Source organism: Megalobrama amblycephala, linkage group LG9 (genome assembly GCF_018812025.1).
Source record: "Megalobrama amblycephala isolate DHTTF-2021 linkage group LG9, ASM1881202v1, whole genome shotgun sequence".
NCBI classification, from domain to species: Eukaryota; Metazoa; Chordata; class Actinopteri; order Cypriniformes; family Xenocyprididae; genus Megalobrama; species Megalobrama amblycephala.
This window is the reverse complement of record NC_063052.1, coordinates 8,661,419-8,678,954: the sequence shown is the minus strand read 5'-3', so window position 1 is coordinate 8,678,954 and position 17,536 is coordinate 8,661,419. Positions and strand designations below refer to the sequence as shown.

At 35.4% G+C, this 17,536-nt stretch overlaps 1 protein-coding gene across 5 annotated transcripts in view; it reads left to right on the top strand.

The window, feature by feature from the left end:
- The window catches only part of csmd2 (CUB and Sushi multiple domains 2), a 320,658-nt gene that overhangs the window by 82,884 nt on the left and 220,238 nt on the right, over positions 1 to 17,536 (top strand). For 4 of the 5 annotated variants that reach the window (XR_007186350.1, XM_048201499.1, XM_048201498.1 and 1 more), the window contains exon 4: positions 15,023 to 15,217. Coding sequence is in view for 4 of the 5 variants with exons in the window: in XM_048201499.1 (XP_048057456.1) it covers positions 15,023 to 15,217 (195 nt within the window). In the remaining variant the exon portion in view is untranslated. Of the gene's footprint in view, positions 1 to 3,242; positions 3,611 to 15,022; positions 15,218 to 17,536 lie in introns of those variants that run through there. The other variant, XM_048201501.1, reaches the window with a different exon arrangement.

The following is a 17,536-nucleotide window of genomic DNA, read 5'->3' as shown; positions in this document are numbered from 1 at the left end:
GCAAGCGCTCTCTCTCACATTCGGACAGGCTGTCTGACTGACGTCATGTCAGGGATTCCTGCTAGCAGCAGCATCACAATCCAGGCATGTTCCTGTCCAAGAATACGTTTTCCATTAAACTCATTCAAAATCTAATTTTAAAATCTTTATTTTATTGTAGCTGATATGATTTTATTTATTTATATATTTTTTTTCATATATTTTGAATTAGCTTTTATTTTTACATTTTTTCTTTATTCATTTTAGTTTAATTTTTAGTTATTTTGTTATTTGCTTTTGTCATTTTATTATTATTATAAGTTTATATTAAATTGAACACAAATGAGATTTATAGGGGAAGGGCAAGATTATTCACCCAGTTTAATGCAAAGCTATTGTAAGAATATGGTGCACACGACATATTGACTACTTTTATGGTGTTTTATTTTGTCCTTTAGGTATCTTCATAGCCAGTTGTCATTGTATGGAAAAGAACATCATAAATATTTTTCAATAATCTTCTTTTGTGTTTTACTGAAAAAGGGCCAGAATGACACAAGGCTGAGAAAATATTCATTTCTCCGTTTCTATTCATTTACAATTCATTAAGATTTCATTCAGTGTCTGCCTTTTGGTTTACCAAAGCATATAATCATTTATCATGTGTTTGAATGCAGTGGGATGCAGTAAGTAGCATTATTACACACAGGGCTTTAATAAGGTACATCGGCCGGTTCTAAATAGCTTTGAAGGCAGACAGCAGGGATTATTCTGTCAGTGGGTGAGTGGTGCGAATCAGCTTGTGAGACCGCCAGTTCTTAGAAAGAGCAGACTACTGGAGGTGTAAACACTAATGTCAGAGCTACATTTGGAAACTCTTCCTCAGACACGGGGGGGCCCTCTAATGTGTGAAACAGAGAGGATACATACAAACACGAGCTTATTGGCACTCTTGTCCCTATGCGTTCCACATTGACACCGACCCACCGCACCCAGGTGGACCTGTGCCTGTTGCCGTGGCAACGTGATGAACAGAAGCTGACTCTGAGTATGTTGGAAAGCAAGCTCACATTATTTGCTCAGTTGCTGCATTCATCACACCGTATAAGCATAAGCAAACTAATCAGGTAATTCCAAAGTAGTTAAACATTCAAGATCTGTTTTTGTTCACTGGAGGTGCTCGGTCACTCCGTCCTGCTGTGGTGTGAGGGTATATAAAAGTACGTGGCTATATAAAAGCCATAGCAGGCCCAGGTGGTTTGAAATTTTCTCAGCAGTCGAGCTCTTTTGATATGGAGTGACAAGACGCCTCCAGATTAAGCGTATTGGCCCTCAGTGTGCTTAAGAACAGGTATCAAAGAAAGAAAGAGCTGCCTGACCTAGCGAGGTACCGTTTGCAACCTTAATCACAAAAAGATGTTGATAAGAATGATCTAAAGACAGGGCACATGCATTTTTAGAAAAGCCTAAAGGGCCGATGGTAAAATGAGTGTTATTGGTGTAGAAGAAGAACAGGCGATTGAGCGAAAAAGTGACTATATGAGCTCTTTTCACATTTGTTGAAAGTTAATTTAACAATAGCTGTAAAATTTCGCACTAAAGTTGATTTTTCATCTCTCTTTTAGTGTTCATGTAAAATTAGGCAAACTTGGTGTCATTTTAGCAGCTTGCAGTCTTTTAATGTAGCTAGCCAGCAGCTGTGGAAGCTGTGCTTGGTGGAAGATGTTAGTGAGGTATGCCACATAATTCCTTTTATTAATGCCTTTATTAATTTACCTGCATTGTTTTGTCTTTATGTTTTGTTTCAAGTGCCAAAATTAGTTACCATATGCATGTTGGCATTGTTTCATATAATATATAATGCAATTATATAAAATTACATTTGAATAATATAAACTACCATTTAGATGTTTTGGGTTAGTTTTTTTTTTTTTTTTCTTTTAATAAATACATAAATACTTTTATTCAGCAAGGATTTTTTAAATTGATCAAAAGTGACAGTAAAGACATTTGTTAAAATATTTATATTTCAAATACATGTTGTTCTTTTTAAATTTCTACTCATCAACAAATGTATCATGGTTTCACAAAAATGTAAAGCATTATTGCAATTATTGATGTTATTATTCATTGATAATAATAATAAAACAAAAACAGTCAAGCTCCTGGAGGTATGCCGTGGTGGGCGGAGCTAAAGAGTCAATACATAATTGCATTATCCCTGGATAACATTTGATTTACTAAACGTTCGTGTAGTTTCCCAAACGTATACGAACCCTGAAGGAGTGCATTTGGCACAGAAATACTGTCATACGTCCAACTTTTTTTTTTTTTATAACTTTGGCCGTGTTTAGCATGAGAAACCAACTCATTAACAGTGTAAATAAGCCAGAATGCATGAAATAGTATTAGACATCCCCTTTAAACAATCTTACTGTTCCCAACTTTTTTACAGTAGTGTATATTTTATAAAAAAGATAAAGTAATATATTGTGAAATTGTTAACAAATTATACGTTTCAGTTTATCTTGTATGTTTTTTTTTTTTTCCTTTAGATTTATGGTCATGCTGCAAAGTGCCCTAAATCACAGAATAACATGCAACCAAATAAGCCACAGTTACTGATGCAGTTTTTATTGGTTTAAAATTATTACTCGATTGAGATTTGAACTTGTGACTAGGGTTGTAACGGTATGAGATTTCCACGGTATGATAACCGTCTGAGTAAATATCACGGTTTCACGGTATAGCTACAGTATTAAACAATCAATTTTTATTTATATCATCAATTAAAATGACCAATAAATTAAATCAAATGTTTGTTTTCTCTATTCAGATTTCAATAATCGAAAACAATCAAATACATTTAATAAATTATTATGGATTAGAAATGGAACAACTTTTATTAATAATTAAAATTCAGAAATTCTGCTTTGACTTAATTCTTCTGGCTTTTATTTTTTAATACAAATATTATCAAAAATGATGGAAATGAAATTAACTTTTTTTATAATTATTTTGAGAAGTACATTCTATTTAACAATCATAATAAATTTGTCAATTTCTTCGAGTTAAAAACCGGTCTTTTATTTTGACGGGATGGAGTGAAGAGCTTTGAGTTGCAGTGTATTTGACAATGGTTTTTCTCAAATAAAATGATGAAATGCTCATTAAGCGCTATTTCAGAGCAACCGTGGATATGTTTGTGTTCATGTCCTCTGATAACGAGACGGCAAACACTTAAAAAACAATAAGAGCGCCGCGCATACTAAAGTATGTAGTACACGAAACGACGCAGCTCGTTCACACAGGCAGACACGTTAAACAGACAGATACATTTATACAGCAGTCTGTTTGCGTTTAATATTCAAAGACCCCGCCTAGACCATGACGCGATCTGATTTAATGTACAGCTCTGCTTTCGTTTTATTCATCAGTCCAACAAATCGCGCGTTTTTACCTGACATCGCTGCGTTATACTGTACATTCCAATTTCATGACTGGATTTCGGGATTCCTTCTCCATCACGCATATCATACGACCTAAGTTATAAACGGAACATACCTGCATCTACACGGATGGTGTTCTCGAATATAGGTCAACATGTTTGATGTGTTTCCTCCTTTTGCAGGTAGGCCTACTTTGCGCCCGCATTGTTTTTGGATATCTACACTCGAGGACAGCCCCGCGTTTGTTTTTCTATAGGCTAACGTTATCTAAAGTATTCCCATACTGCAAATTGTAACTTATTTTTCAACGGGGCACAGAGAATAGAGATAGCAACTTCTGTCTGACATTTTCTGCTGTATGTGTGGGTGTGGAGCAAGTTTAGTGAAGTGGAAAGTTGTTGTCTATGCGCAAGTGAAATTCTGCGTCTTGATTTTTTTTTAATTTTTTTTTTTTTTTTTTTTATTTTTTTACCATACCGTAAGTAAGCAAATGTACACGATATGATAATCGTATGTGTTCATACCGTGATATATCGTCATACAGGTATATCGTTACAACCTTACTTGTGACTATGCATAGATAAAACAAGAGATGTCAAACTACACTATCTCATACTGAGGGACTGTGACCTAAAGGCTGAAATTCTACATTCGCTCCTTGATGGGATGCTGTTCCTCGTGTCCCTTGTTCTTTCTTTTTTCTTGTTACTTTCTGACTGCCACATTTTTGAAGTATTCTGTTCACCATGCTCTAAAGGACCCAATGGATTACACAATCTTGAAGTTTAGGGTCTATCTGAGTGCTTATTAATGTTTTATGGCCTTTTGGTTTTTCCAGTGCCGCAACAGGTTGTGACAAACAGCAATGTGCTCTCTTAGGAAGGTGAAACGTGGTTCACTCCAATTTTATATATTTTTTCCTTGTTCTACAACAGTTATCCCTATCGCAATTATACTGTCTGCTTGTCTGTGCGTGTGTGTGAATATTTCCACAACCAAATGTGATTATGAGCTGGCCATACTACCAAATAATTGGCTCTGAAATCCTGCTGCTTATGGCACATCTCACCGTAGCTTGAAGATGATAAATAAATAAGCAAGTAAATAAATATATAAATAACAACTACACAGACTGAAGAATCAAAGCAGGTTTCCTCTGGGCAGATGTTGAGCCAATTATGAGCATATAATGTTACTGACCATTCAACATGATACAGACACCTTCAACCCTCAGTGGATTGAGTACATAAATTGTGCATTTATTAAGCTCATCTACGCGCTACCTCAGTGTCTGCTTTTCTGCTGACACAAGCTACTGAGAAAATAGAGATAAACTAGATCCAGATGAAATGCGAAGAGACCAGAGCCCTTGTGACTCAGAGTACTGAGAGAAGAAAATCTCATTGAAGTTGGAATATTGTTGAATTTCACACAAACCCCTTTGGATTAAGTGCAAATTCACAAGCCACTGACACATTCTGATGTCAGCAGCCACTGTTGACTTTGCACTTGGAAAAAAGAAGAAAAAAAACTGGAAGAAAAAAAAACAGTTGAACATTATGATTGGACTGTATTTGATACAGAAACATGGATAATTGACAAAAACATTGATCTGAACTACATCAAGGTTTTATTAAAAAAAAAAACAATAAATTAATGTTTAAAATTGCATAAAGTCTCTAAAGTCTCATGTTTAGACACACTTTCATTTATTGTTTGTATTAATTTATTGTTATTTTCATTAGCTATGTTTCATCCAAAATTGTGAATTTAACTTGCGCAAATATTCCATAAAACATTTGCGAATAAAGCAGTGAGCCAAAGAGTCACTTCCTGATAAACAGGTGCTAAATATCACTAAGAAAAATGGAAGTTGCTGCAGTAGGAGAAGCCACTGTATATAATAATTTCATATATAATAAATTACTTGCGCTTTATTGCAAAATGCAATAAAGGTACCTTGCTTTCGGAGGTGGGTGTCTGCTGTTTGGGAACACAGTCATGCAAGACAGTTCTGCGACGTAATTATACTGAACCACTTTGATGACAGACTTTGCTCAGGCATTTCAGAACAAACAAAACAGAATTTCATATGCTATGCAATGAGATCAATCTGCCGGTTGGTCCAGTTATGCCGTCCCATCACAAAGTCACGTCTTTTTTGATGCGCATCGAGGAATTTTTTTAGTAAATGTGTTTTCATTGTAGTTTATGCACATGTTCTCAGTAGAAGAGTTGAGAATTGGGGGTCGAGGGTGAGGAGAGGTTACGGTTTAAAGTATTTTTAGATTAAATATAGCTTGTAACTGCACATCCTGCTGATTTATGAGCAATGGGATTTTATTTATTTATTTATTTTTTGTTGTATGCCAAAATATCATGTAAAAAAATCCCAGTAGGTTTTACCTCAAAAGAAGAATTCAAATGTCTTTAAAAAAAGTTCCACTGTCTGGATCTATTTATAGAATCAGCTGAACATAATTGCATTCTGATGCTTAATTTTAACAGCTTTTTTTCCCTCTAGGGCATTAACAAAAATACACATTTATGTCTTTGACAAAAAGTATGCATTTCATTTTATTGTCTTTTAGTCTGATGTAAGAAAGAGGGAAAACAATGAAGAATCACAAAAGATGATATTTTGAAGAACGATGGCATCCAAACAACATTGGATCCCATTCACTTTGATTGTATGGACAAAAAACACTGAAACCTTATGTGTTTCACAGAAGAAATAATACAGGTTTGGAGCAGCATGATGACGACAAAAAATATTGATTTTGACTTTATATTTTTTGTGCTTAAAGCTGCAGTTCGCAACTTTTTTTGTGTTAAAAATTTACAAAAATTATATAATGAGAATATACAACATGAATCCATTTTCCAAACCGTGTTTTTGTCTTATCCTGAGTCATTATGGTACACTTATAATAAGTGTTTATATTCTAACTATTTCAGACTGGTAGGACTCGCCACAGAGTATCACAGTAACTGCGTGACTCGCCATAGACATACATAGGGCTGGACGATATGGCCAAAATTTATATCACGATATAATTCTTAATTTCGGTCGATACGATATAATTCCGATATCGATATGAACTATATAATAGCCTCAGAAAAACTGCCAAGAACGGCCACAACGGATGTCTGTACCTACAAACGTCTGAAAAATTAATTTGCCAAATCTATGAAATCTCTTCCTATAAAACTATATAATATTTTAGAAATAAAAACCATACAAATAAATTTATGTTCAGCTTTTATTTGCATTTAGCCTTCTACAAACATAAAAATAAACATAAGAGTCACTCACTTTAGTAATATTAATATCTTTAACATTAAACTATAACGTAGGCTGATTTTATTATTCTTAAAGGGTCATGAAACCCCAAAACACTTTTTTTGAGATGTAAACAGATATGTATAGGCTGCACATCATTGAAAACACTAAAGGTACTCAATGTTATTCATAAGTGAAAAATAGTTATTTTTTGCATTTTTCATAGCGATTTCTGTCTTCCTGTTTGAAAAGCTGAGTCGGAGCAACGTCACAAAATCTGACGTAATCGTGTACTTTCAACCCAAGTATGGGCATGGGTGAACATGCTGACGTAGACCGTTTCGAGTGAATCTCGACATATATATTCATGACATAAGGCTCATTTAATCCAATCACTGCGCTGTAGTATGCATAAGATTATAATTGCAGTTCTATGCATGAGGAAGCATCACTTTTCTCGGAAGTGGATTGTTTTGCTGTAATCTACCAGCACAAATGGAAAATATGTTTGCATGAGATCACATTACAGCGGAGAATTCAAATGTCACACAAGTGCTGTTCATTCACCTCTGCCTGCTCTAGCTGCGTTCAAATACGCAAGCCGTAGGCTGTTTACCTCAGCACAGCACGTGTGTTGTTTGTATTTTGCTCGCGGTCAGAACTGGAGTTTGAATACGAACACATGAAAAATACGATTGTTTTTATGATATACAGGCGGAGCGCGCATATGCTTGGTTTCAGCGCGGAGCTCCGCGATGAGTTTAATAACACTAGCCACGTGACACATAGTTCATACAGAACAAAGTATCCGTGTTTAAAGTTTTTATTTCACACATTCTCCTGCACCAAACATTAACCAGCACGGTGTAGTTATGCACACATATTTTCATCAAGTTGTGGAAGCTTGTTCCGTCGCATTTGCATCAGGTGTACTCATTTTGTAAAACTTGCCGCATTCGCGTTTGATCTTAGCGTACAACTGTTGAGCACTGGCAGGCTGGTGGCTGCATGTCTCTGTGGTGTACGTCATCACGCAAATAGCCAATCGCGTTCTGCTCTTTCTAACGGCTGCGCCTCAAGTCAGTGATGCTGTAATGTATATATCGAAATACCGGAAATGTGTTTAAAAATCATATCACCGTTATCGAAAAAAATTATATCGCGATATATATTGATATTGAATTATTGTCCACCCCTAGACATACACGGAGAAAAGTAGCTCCGGCTACAATGTTCTTCCGCAAGATGCGTGCAGTTCTGTTTATTAACCGCTAGAGGGCCAAAAATCGTGGACATCAGTTTTAAAAGATTAGTTCAGCCAAAATTGAAAATTCTGTTATTAATTACTCACCCTAATGTCATTCCAAACCTGTAAGACTTTCGTTCATCTTCGAAACACAAATGAAGATCCTTTTGATTAAATCTCAGAGCTTTCTGTACATCCATAGACTGCCTTTGCAACTTGATCTTTGACGCTTCAAAAAGTCACAAAGGGATCGGAAAACTAATCCATTCGAATCGAGCGGTTTAGTCCAAATTTTCTGAAGAGACTCGATCACTTTTTATGATGAACAGATTGAATTTAGGCTTTTACTCACATATAAACATTGATCAGTGAACATAAACAGATGCTCAACCAAACCTGCTTGACGCACGAGAACAAACCTCTTGCGGAAGCTCAAATGTGCTGCGTAACATGAGAATGAACCTCATTGTGGATTTTGGGGTGAACTAACCCTTTAATAGTCTCACAGAAAGTACCTGGTGAAGCATAAAAGACCAGAGAGACAAATAAAAACCTGTCTCAAAAGTCTATTTTATGACATGCACAGCTAAGCAGTTGTCTTTCAGGTGGAACTCATGCTTGTGTGTTTTTTCTCTGTATTTGGAAGTTCATAATACTCTTGTCCAATATAGAAGGAATTGTGGGATTTGCAAAAGATTGCATGGCTTGCCCGTTGTGTGCAGGGGGTGATGAGTGTTCACTGCAGTTGCCTGGTAATTGTGCGCGCAGTGAGGCATTGATTGAATCGTTGCTCAACAAAGCAGAAACTGCTTATTGAGCTAATGTGCTAGTGTGTTGGGATCAATTTCACAATGTCACTTTTAAAGTATAGACTATGGAGAGTGGTAGGCGTGTCAGAGCGGATGGTGCCAGAGCTTTCATATTCATTTTGATGTGCTTGAACATGCAACTTTCATAACCTCTAGCCTATACGTGCTAGTTAATGTGACAGTATAAGTCACAGACAGTCAGAGCTTTCTAGGTAACTATACGTTTTCCTTTTTGTATGTGGTGTTGCTCTCTCGCTGTTGCAAATCACTTATCATTTATGTCTGTTGCTGCTTCAGTCATTTTGTGCTGGTAAAACAAATCAATCCTCATCAGCATAAAATCAGTTCTCTAGAATCTGCTGTGGATATATTGCATGGTAGGCAGTTTACTCGTGTTTTGATAGTTGCAAACACATGCAAACTGTTTATTCACCTTGCCTTTTCCGTCCTGTCTTGAGGTCCATCTTTAGATGTATTGGGTTGCTGTTCGGAGCGATTTTGAGAAGAATATAAACATTGAATTTAGCAAAGTTTAGTGTGAGGCATTAATAGCATGTACAAGAGTAATAACAGAAATAATCATATTTCTACTAATATGTAATAATAGTATATTTATAAGTTTTGGATGGATACATTTATTCATACATCTACATAAGTTTGGGTTCGGTAAGATTTTTTAAAAATGTTTTTGAATTTAAAAAAAAATATGCTTAACAAGGATTAGATGATTTGATAAAAAAATTATTATTATTGTAATTATATATTAATTATTATTATTATTATTATAGTATTATTACAGTATTAAATAACTACTATGTTAATATATATATAATGACTTTTCGATACCGACCAGATACATTGCTGATTTTGGCGTAAACATTTTTTTTTATAAAAATGGCGTTTATCGTGTTTTAGAAACCAAACTCTTCATATTTTATATGTATATGTATATATATAATTTTGTTTCTGCCAAAATCAGCATTGTATCTAGTCGGTATCGAAAAGTCATTTATTAATTTTGCGCAAAATGCGATATCCGTCGTGTTATTCTGTCATGTTTTCTCCCTTTCTTTCCAAAACACGACAAACGCCAGTCTGTTTTCTCTGCAGAACACGATATATCCACTCAACCAATCACAGCGCACCATTCCACGCACTAAACAGTAATGGCGGCGCTCTGAATACAGCCGGCTTCCTAGTTTTCCTTACTTTGTGATCAACAAAAACAGAAAAATTCATAATTTTGACGGCATTGATGAACCTGTGGTGGTTTCTGCGGTGGGTAAGAAACGTAAGTTACTGAAATGTAATAATTTACGTGAGGAGATTAAGAAGATGAGGCACTCGAGTCAGGTGTTGCTTATTCCACGACAGCATCAAACTTCTGTCACGGTCCACAAAACTGAATCATGGACAGTTTTTAAAATCCGTTTTTAATACCAGTGTACTCGGCAAATATGTTTATTTTAACCGTGCAGTGACGCCAGATACTTTTTAATCGGTAATGACAAACGGAGACATAATTCATTTTTAACATTAACAAGATGATTCATTTTGGGAGCGACGGCTGAATATTTTTAGTAAAATGACTGGATATAAGATTAGTATTGACAAAATTCAGAGGCTGTCATATATGTGAATCAGCTTACTTTGCTCTGTATTTTCAATATGACAAATACATTTTATATTGATGGATTAATTGCATTTTGAAAAAAAAAAAAAAAAAAAAAAAATGTGTCATGGACTTATTGCATTTTGGGAAAAAATAATATGTTTTTATAACAAACCTTTTCAAAAAAAAATGTAGATTTGAATTTTTAATGATTTTATAACCAAAACATGCAATGTGAAAGTTTGAAACAGAAAAAAGTGGTTTTCATCTTGCCACTTTCTTGGTAAAGAAAACACCTTTTTATGATTTTATGATTTATTCCTGTGGTGGCAAAGTAGAATCTTCACTGTCACATGATCCTTCAGAATTTCATTCTAATCATTCTAATTTGCTGATTTGGTCCTCAGGAAGCACTTATTAATATTAATGTTGAAAACAATTGTGATGCATAATATTTTAGTGAAAACTATGATTTTGTACCATTATAAATGTCTTTATCTTTGCTGAATAGATCCCCAATCTGACTTACTGATCCTAATATTTTGAATGGTAGTGGATATTTTCTTATTTAAAGGTAATAGAATAATTAGGGCTGTGAGTCGATTAAAAAAAAAAATAATAATAATAATCACACATTTTTTTCCTGTAATTAATTGTTTGTCTTGTGGCACTTGAATGGTTTAAAAGAATTTGCGTGAATAAGAGATCATAATGTAACGCTAGCCATGCTGCGTTAATTGCGTTAAATATTTTTAATGCGTTAAACTAAAACAAACAAAAAAACAAACAAACAAAAAAAACAACGTGTTAACGCGTTAAGTTTGACAGCCCTAAGAGTAATAATATATTTCTTGTCATTATTTGATTATTTTTTTAAATGCCAGACTAAGAAGCACATATCTGCAACTGGTTGCTGTACATGTCAGTCAGATGGTGTCTCTGACTAGAATGAGCTGTACAGTGGACCAGATTTTGTCCTTAAATTATATTTTTTATTAAAGATGGAAGAAAAGAAAAAAAAAAAAGGTGTTGGAAAAATTAGAATTGAATCCCATTCCTCACCAGGTTACATGAACAGCATTTGCTCCAATATTCCTCTCTCTTTATTTTATCTCTCTCTCTCTCTCTGGTTCAGTGGAAATGGAGACAAAGGAAGAGAAATAGAGTGAGGGTCATAGATGCAGACGTAACACGAGAACCATCTCTTGCTGTTTCAGCACTCGGGCAGGATATAGCGACCCTTAAAATGGTTAAAGCAGTCAAACTGCAAGGGTGGCACAGTCAGTCTTGTGAGTTATAGACTGGAGATGACAAATGCAGTGGGGCCATGGGGAGAACATTGTATGAGGGAACATCCAGGATCTGTGCAGAATACTTAAAGTCTCGCAATGCCAGAAGGGATTTCTTTTTAAGAGAGAGAGAACTGTTATGCATTTATGATTTATGTATATGCAAAATCGGAATGAGTAAGTGGAGGGTTTTTCTTCATTTAAACAGTTCTGTTGGACCAGTGATGGGTGAATCTAGTTAGCATTCTAGCTTATACAGTATGCCACTTGTTCATTCAAGTTAATTAATGGTTAAGGGAGCACTCGGCTCAGTCCTGGTTAAAATCACACAATCTCAAGTGTATCTTTCTCTCACCTGCATTACTGTTCATTAATATGCGTGCTGATAAATATGTGTATGTGTGTGTGTGCACACCAAACGTCTTGCTCTCACATGCTCTCACATGTGCAGTGATGAAACTGCTCTCCTAATCAGTGCTGATGTAATCAGCAGTCAGCTCACCTATCTCTCTTGCTGCTGTTTCTCTGTTTCCCTGCACTACTGAGACAGATTTCCCCACTGCAGTGCACTATCCCTGCTAACAGGTCATTGCCATTAGGAGAGCTTCCAGGATGCTCAATACTTTGTGTATACGCTTGTATACCCACACATTAAATTGCATTAGCATAGCTTTCTCATTCAAAACAGATCATTAACAGTAAATTGACTCAGAGGGTTAGTTCACCCCAAAAATGAAAATTCTTTCATCATTTACTAACCTTCATGTCGTTCCAAACCCGTAAGATTTTCGTTCATCTTCGGAACACAAATGAAGATGGGTCAATGACTTGACGGGTCATTTTTTTTGGCCTTAATAATAATAAAAACAAAGATATGACATCCAAAGTATGTAAGGTATCACATATCTCTTTTATTGAATCCAAAAGGTTTTAATTATATTTTGCTACATATAAAGGTATTTTAAAGATTTTAAAGTGTCAAAAGGTCATTCGGTTTAACCATCCAAAGGCCAATACAACCCTTTCATTTATGATCAAAATATCTTTAAAAGTGTAATAAATGTATATATTTTTTTATTCTGGCATGATTTTACAACATCATATATCAACATAATGCAAAATGGTATTAAAATTATGTGTAGAAGTAGTTGCTTTGTTACGAGAAAAATGAATTTCATTGATGTCATTCGGAGTAACCAATATAAAAGGACCATTTTGGATCAATTCATGCGGTCAGTATCAAGTGACAGGATGTGACATCATTCAGACACCTGCAAAGGACCACATGGTCGTCCTGAAACATGAGGTCATTTGGTTCAACTGCTATAAAACATGTTGTAATGTTTTAAAAATTTGTTTTAAAAAAACAAAATGTCTGATTGTCCTTTTGCTAGCTAGCTAGCAAGCTAACTAGCTAGATATCAGCCTGTTAGAATTATTTGAAAATATCGTCATTCGGTATAACCAAAAGTATCATTCGGTAAAACCGAAATTTTGGTTAAACCGAATTACTTTTTTGGTGACAAACTTTGTCCATCTTCTAAAAAATGACAAAAGCAGTTTTAATTGATTATAAAAACCACATAATCTCATTGTTAAAGGATTAGTTAAAATTTTCCTGATAATTTACTCACCCCCATGTCATCCAAGATGTTCATGTCTTTCTTTCTTCAGTCGAAAAGAAATTAAGGTTTTTGATGAGAACATTCCAGGATTATTCTCCTTATAGTGGACTTCAATGGCCTCCAGATGGTTGAAGGTCAAAATTACAGTTTCAGTGCAGCTTCAAAGGGCTTTAAACGATACCAGATGAGGAATAAGGGTCTTATCTAGCGAAACGAAAAAAATACAACTGTATATGCTTTATATAAACAAATGATCGCCTTACGAGTGCTTCCGCCAAAATCACACTTTCATATTTTTCAAAAAGATTACACTGTATGTCCTACGCATTCCCTATTTTACTTACGGAAAAATAGAACTGGCGCTGCATTCATTCCGTAAGTAGAATAGGGAAGGCGTAGGACATACAGCGTAACCTTAATTTCTTTTCGACTGAAGAAAGAAAGACATGAAAATCTTGGATGACATGGGGGTGAGTAAATTATCATGAAAATTTTATTTGCAAGTGAACTAATCCTTAAACAATTAATAAGACTTAAAAATTCCTTTTATCTTGTATATGTTTTTTTTTACACTTTTAAAAACCTTATTTGTCAGTGACCCAGATATTTTTAAAAAATTCGGAGAGATTTCTGTACCTCCATTGACAGTCTACGCAACTACATTTTGATGCTTCAAAAAGTTCATAAAGAGATTGTAAAACAAATCCATATGAACTGAGCAGTGTAGTCCAAATTTTCTGAAGAGACATGATCGCTTACTCTATCTATCAATCTATCAATCTATCAATCTATCTATCTATCTATCTATCTATCTATCTATCTATTGTTCCGTTTCAGTTTATCAGTCGTTCTTTCTATCATTGTCTATTGTTCTAGAAATTAAAATGTTTTGACTATTTTTATTTTATGTCATTAAGCCTTCTGAGCTAAAGAACAAACAATTCTGATGCTGTTATTGTCAAGACTGGTGATTTGACATGTTTTTGAAGAGTTCCAACTTTGCAGATTTCGTTTCCCCAAAATGACCGCCTAGAGAACTGACATGAGACTTTAAGGTGCTGCGTTGTCAATATATCTTGTATACATTGATATAATGTAAATGTTTTGAAACTTGAAAATGAGTTTTTATCAAAATGGTCAGTCACAATGGTTTGTGATGTGTTGCATTACTGTAAATGGACTAAACATTACAGTATGAACATTTCAGTAATGCTTTGTATTATTCGCCATAATATCCTAGCAATTTTCCACCATTTTAGGTGTTACGACATTACATTATAGATATATCACTTCATGCTATTACTACAAATTGAAACCCTAATTCTGTATTGTAAATATGTTTAAAGATTAAAATATAATAATAATAGTTCAGGATGTGTATGCGCATACATACTGTTTAAAAGTTTGTGGTGGGTACTTTTTGAAAGAAGTCTCTTCTGCTCACAATGCTCACAAAAGCTGCTTTTATTTGATGAAAATGCAGTAAAAACAGTAATATTTTTAAATATTATTTACAGTTCATTTATTAAATTTTTACATATTTTAAAATTATTTGTTAAACGTGTAAAATATTTTAAAATATTTCAGATGGAGCACATGAAGTTTAGATAATATAATTAAACAGCAGTATCTTTTTAACATGACAAATCTCAATGGATTTCTCTCTCAGGTAGTATGCTATATGCAAAACAGTTTAAAACATTTTTCTTTGTTTCATTCTCTCATTTTAGCCCTTCCAAGCTACACCTGTGGAAATCCAGGCCAGCTGCTCAACGGCATGCAGCAAGGCTCTACTTTCAACATCGGGGACAAGATCCGCTACAGCTGCAACCTGGGTTATGTGCTGGAGGGCCACACCGTGCTCTCCTGCCTGGCCACTTCCTCCGGCACCGCTGCCTGGGACTTCCCCCTGCCGTACTGCCGAGGTGAGTCTGGGGGCTCCATATGGGCAAGGTGGGACTGAACCTCCTGAAGAGAGACTCAAGAAAAGGTTACCAAGCATCTTTATCAGGGCTGACAGATATCCCAGCGTTTAGTAGCAGGTTGGTTGCACAGTTCTATTTTTCCTGGATGAGACGCAGTAGAGACCCCCGAGGTGATACCTGCCGACGTGTGAAAGCCGTGTTGTGTAAGACAGCGGGGTCACGTGGTAGCATGGTAGCTGTTGCCTGGGGGACAGGAATATCCAAATGCTCTCCGCCATGATACTCTGAAAACATGCTGACAGTTCGAGGCCAAATATTAACACGATGTGAGCCCCCATTGACATCTTAAGTCCAGTCAGATTGACGCAAAGCACAGGCTCATAAATATGCATAAATGAACTCTGTGTATGCATGCTTTTATTTTATGAGAGGCATATTCACATATTCATGACAGTCTCATAAAAACATGCACAGGACTTGCAGTTAATAAAACAATGACAAAGTACTCCACAGATAATAGCATGTATAATGTATTAGACATATGCGAGTGCAATGCACTGTAGCTGTGGTCTCCAGATCGAGTGTGACTGTGTTCTCGCAGGCCAGTATGAACCAGGGCCATCTGTGCCCGGGCTGGGGGACAGGAAGCCCATGTAAAGACACACATGCTCAGGCACGCAATGCCAGAAAGAGACCCCTTCTTGCCAATGCTTTCTCTTAATTTTAACAATTCACATGCAGAATTGTGCAGCATTTTTATTACTTTTTTTGCAGAAAGGTACAATGTGGTAATTTTATCATTTTATTTCTTCTGGGTGTAACTTCTGGGTGGTAACCATTTTATCTATTTCTATTTATTGTGTTTTATTTGATTTTTAATGTTCTTTTTTAAGGGTTATTATGCTTTTAAGGTTTTTTTTTTTTTTAAGTGTTCACAACAGCATTTTAATGCCACATTAAATAAAAAAAAAAAAAAGTATGAGAGAATAAAGTCGTAATCTCTACAAGATTAAAGTTTATGTGACAAAGTAACCTTTAATCATTTAATATACAATATTATTCTCAAGATTTTTCCTGTATTATCAAAACATTGCAAATTTATTCTCTTAATGATATGATTTTTTTCCTCAAAATCTTTTTTATCATTATTTTCAGGGAAACACCGATACCACTTTTTCCAGAACGAGTCCGATACCGTTAACTTTCATTTTTAGTACTTGCCGATACCAAGTACCAATGCCTGTATTTTCATTGCATTTTTAATTTTTAAAAATATTGGGTAAAAAAAACCAAAAGAATATGAATCAAATCAGTTGGCTTAGCAAATAGATATTTCCTTCAGTTATTTTCATGCCTAATTATGATTGTTAAATGTATTGTATAAGCTACTGTTACTTTCACTGTTCTCCATCTTATTTTTAACCGTTTGTTTATTTAAGACATAACTATGTAACATGAAAGAGAACTTGATTTAATAGGCTATTTGCATGCTGTCTGAGAGGCAGCTTTCTGGGCGCGTGCTTCAGATGTTTGCGCACAAAAAAACTTCTTGAAAGCATCATGCGTTTACTGTACCATCTTCCTGTAATAATGTAGGGAACCACTCATCATACATGAATCATCTAACACTTTTTTTACTTGCACATACGATTTAGTTTTACTCCAAATGTCACATGTGCCGATCAGCTCTCGCTCTCTCTCTTTACCAGTTAAAGTTAGTAATATGCTCCTTGTTTTACTTTCTTTGCTATTGCCATATCCGACCGAACTAAAAACTTTCCAGCAATGTCTGTAAAAAAGGGATGCGATCAACAGGCTTGCACGTCTGTGCCTCTGCACGCTCAATCCACTCAGCGTTTCGTTCTGTCGATTCTGCTCTCTGTTTGCTCTGTTGTCTGTGTTTCTTTGTCACAAGCACTGTACTGTACACTCTGCGTGTTATCGGTTGTTGGTATCGGAGCATTTTAATTAGTACGAGTACACGAGCGGTATCTTGCATCCCTAATTATTTTAACGTGGCACTACGTTGCCATTATATATTTCCAATTGGGTTGGAAATCATATCTACTCTGTATCCTTTATAATCCTTTATCTTTTATCTTTCTCCCATTTGAATGGTTTTCAGATGAATTAACCATGCGACCGACTCCAAACGGAGTTCTGGTCTGTACACATGTAGAGAAAACAGCAAATCAGAGGTCTTTGTAGCCGACAGCATACAGCCTCCTCTCTGGCTCTGGGTGGCAGGAGGTTGGGTCATTTCCCTTAAAGGAGTCGCACAGTGTCAGAAAGGCTCCAGGAGCCATCTCGCTTCTCTGT